This window comes from Perkinsus marinus (genome assembly GCF_000006405.1).
Source record: "Perkinsus marinus ATCC 50983 genomic scaffold scf_1104296974078, whole genome shotgun sequence".
Classification (NCBI taxonomy): domain Eukaryota; phylum Perkinsozoa; order Perkinsida; family Perkinsidae; genus Perkinsus; species Perkinsus marinus.
Window position 1 is genome coordinate 155 of NW_003201229.1, and position 876 is coordinate 1030.

An 876-nucleotide genomic window follows, 5' to 3' on the forward strand; every position below is an offset into this window, starting at 1 on the left:
TCACACGCACAAGTATAACTCACCGTTCGCCTCTTTGAAGAAAGCTCACCGATAACCGAGTACTAGGATGCTGAGATAACAAATGCGACAGTATCTCAGCCGTAGCTAGCGTGCTGCTCACGGTTTTCATCACAAAAGAAGATGATGTTCAGGATGAGGTCCACTAGGTACCATGTGATACATTGAATGCGTTCTCTCTACAACACACAATCTGCTTAACAACTTCACGCAGGTTCAAATAGGTAGAAACATGCTCGATCACTGGCTGCTATGGGGCCTCAATAATCTCAACGATGCCGTCTTCAACTCTCAGACATCCATCAACGAGAAGTTGGATCGCCGCGGGGTATGCTTCTCGTTCCGCAACAGCCACCTTATCGCGAACGGCCTCCCAGCTATCCCCAGATGAAATTTCGCAGACCTGAGCGGGAGGCAGATTCTCAACGAGAATGTGAAGAGCGCAAATCGTACGAACAGTAGCTCACAAGTGTACAGGTCGAAACACCCGATGCGAGCGACACATTTGAAAGGTGCTACATCCTCGAGCAGCGGTTAACAGGACTTACCTTCTGCAGTATGATAGGACCAGCATCGTATTCATTGGTGACGAAATGAACTGTGCATCCAGTGACTTTAACGCCGCGCTTAACCACTGCTTGGTGGACGAGATTGCCATACATACCCTCGCCACTGAACGCTGGTATGAGCGATGGGTGTATCTAGTGGAGCACGTATATACTTGTAGTACTTCGTAAAGACACTTGTTGTGTTGGAAAATATGCACATGGCAAACTAAATGTGTTGGTGACAATCTGAAATGCGGGGAATTTCGGGGGGGGGGAGGTTCTAAGTCATTTCTGTACATTTCTACCCGAA

General features: G+C 47.9%; 1 protein-coding gene across 1 annotated transcript; it reads right to left on the bottom strand.

The window, feature by feature from the left end:
• Nucleotides 1-268: 268 nt before the first annotated feature.
• On the bottom strand, nt 269-719 carry Pmar_PMAR004168 (phosphoribosylamine-glycine ligase, putative; the record flags this gene model as incomplete). The annotated part of the gene is made up of 2 exons (XM_002765942.1): nt 269-421; nt 567-719. Coding segments are annotated over 2 exons (306 nt in total), but the record flags the coding sequence as incomplete, so codon positions are not given.
• Between the last annotated feature and the right edge of the window lie 157 nt (nt 720-876).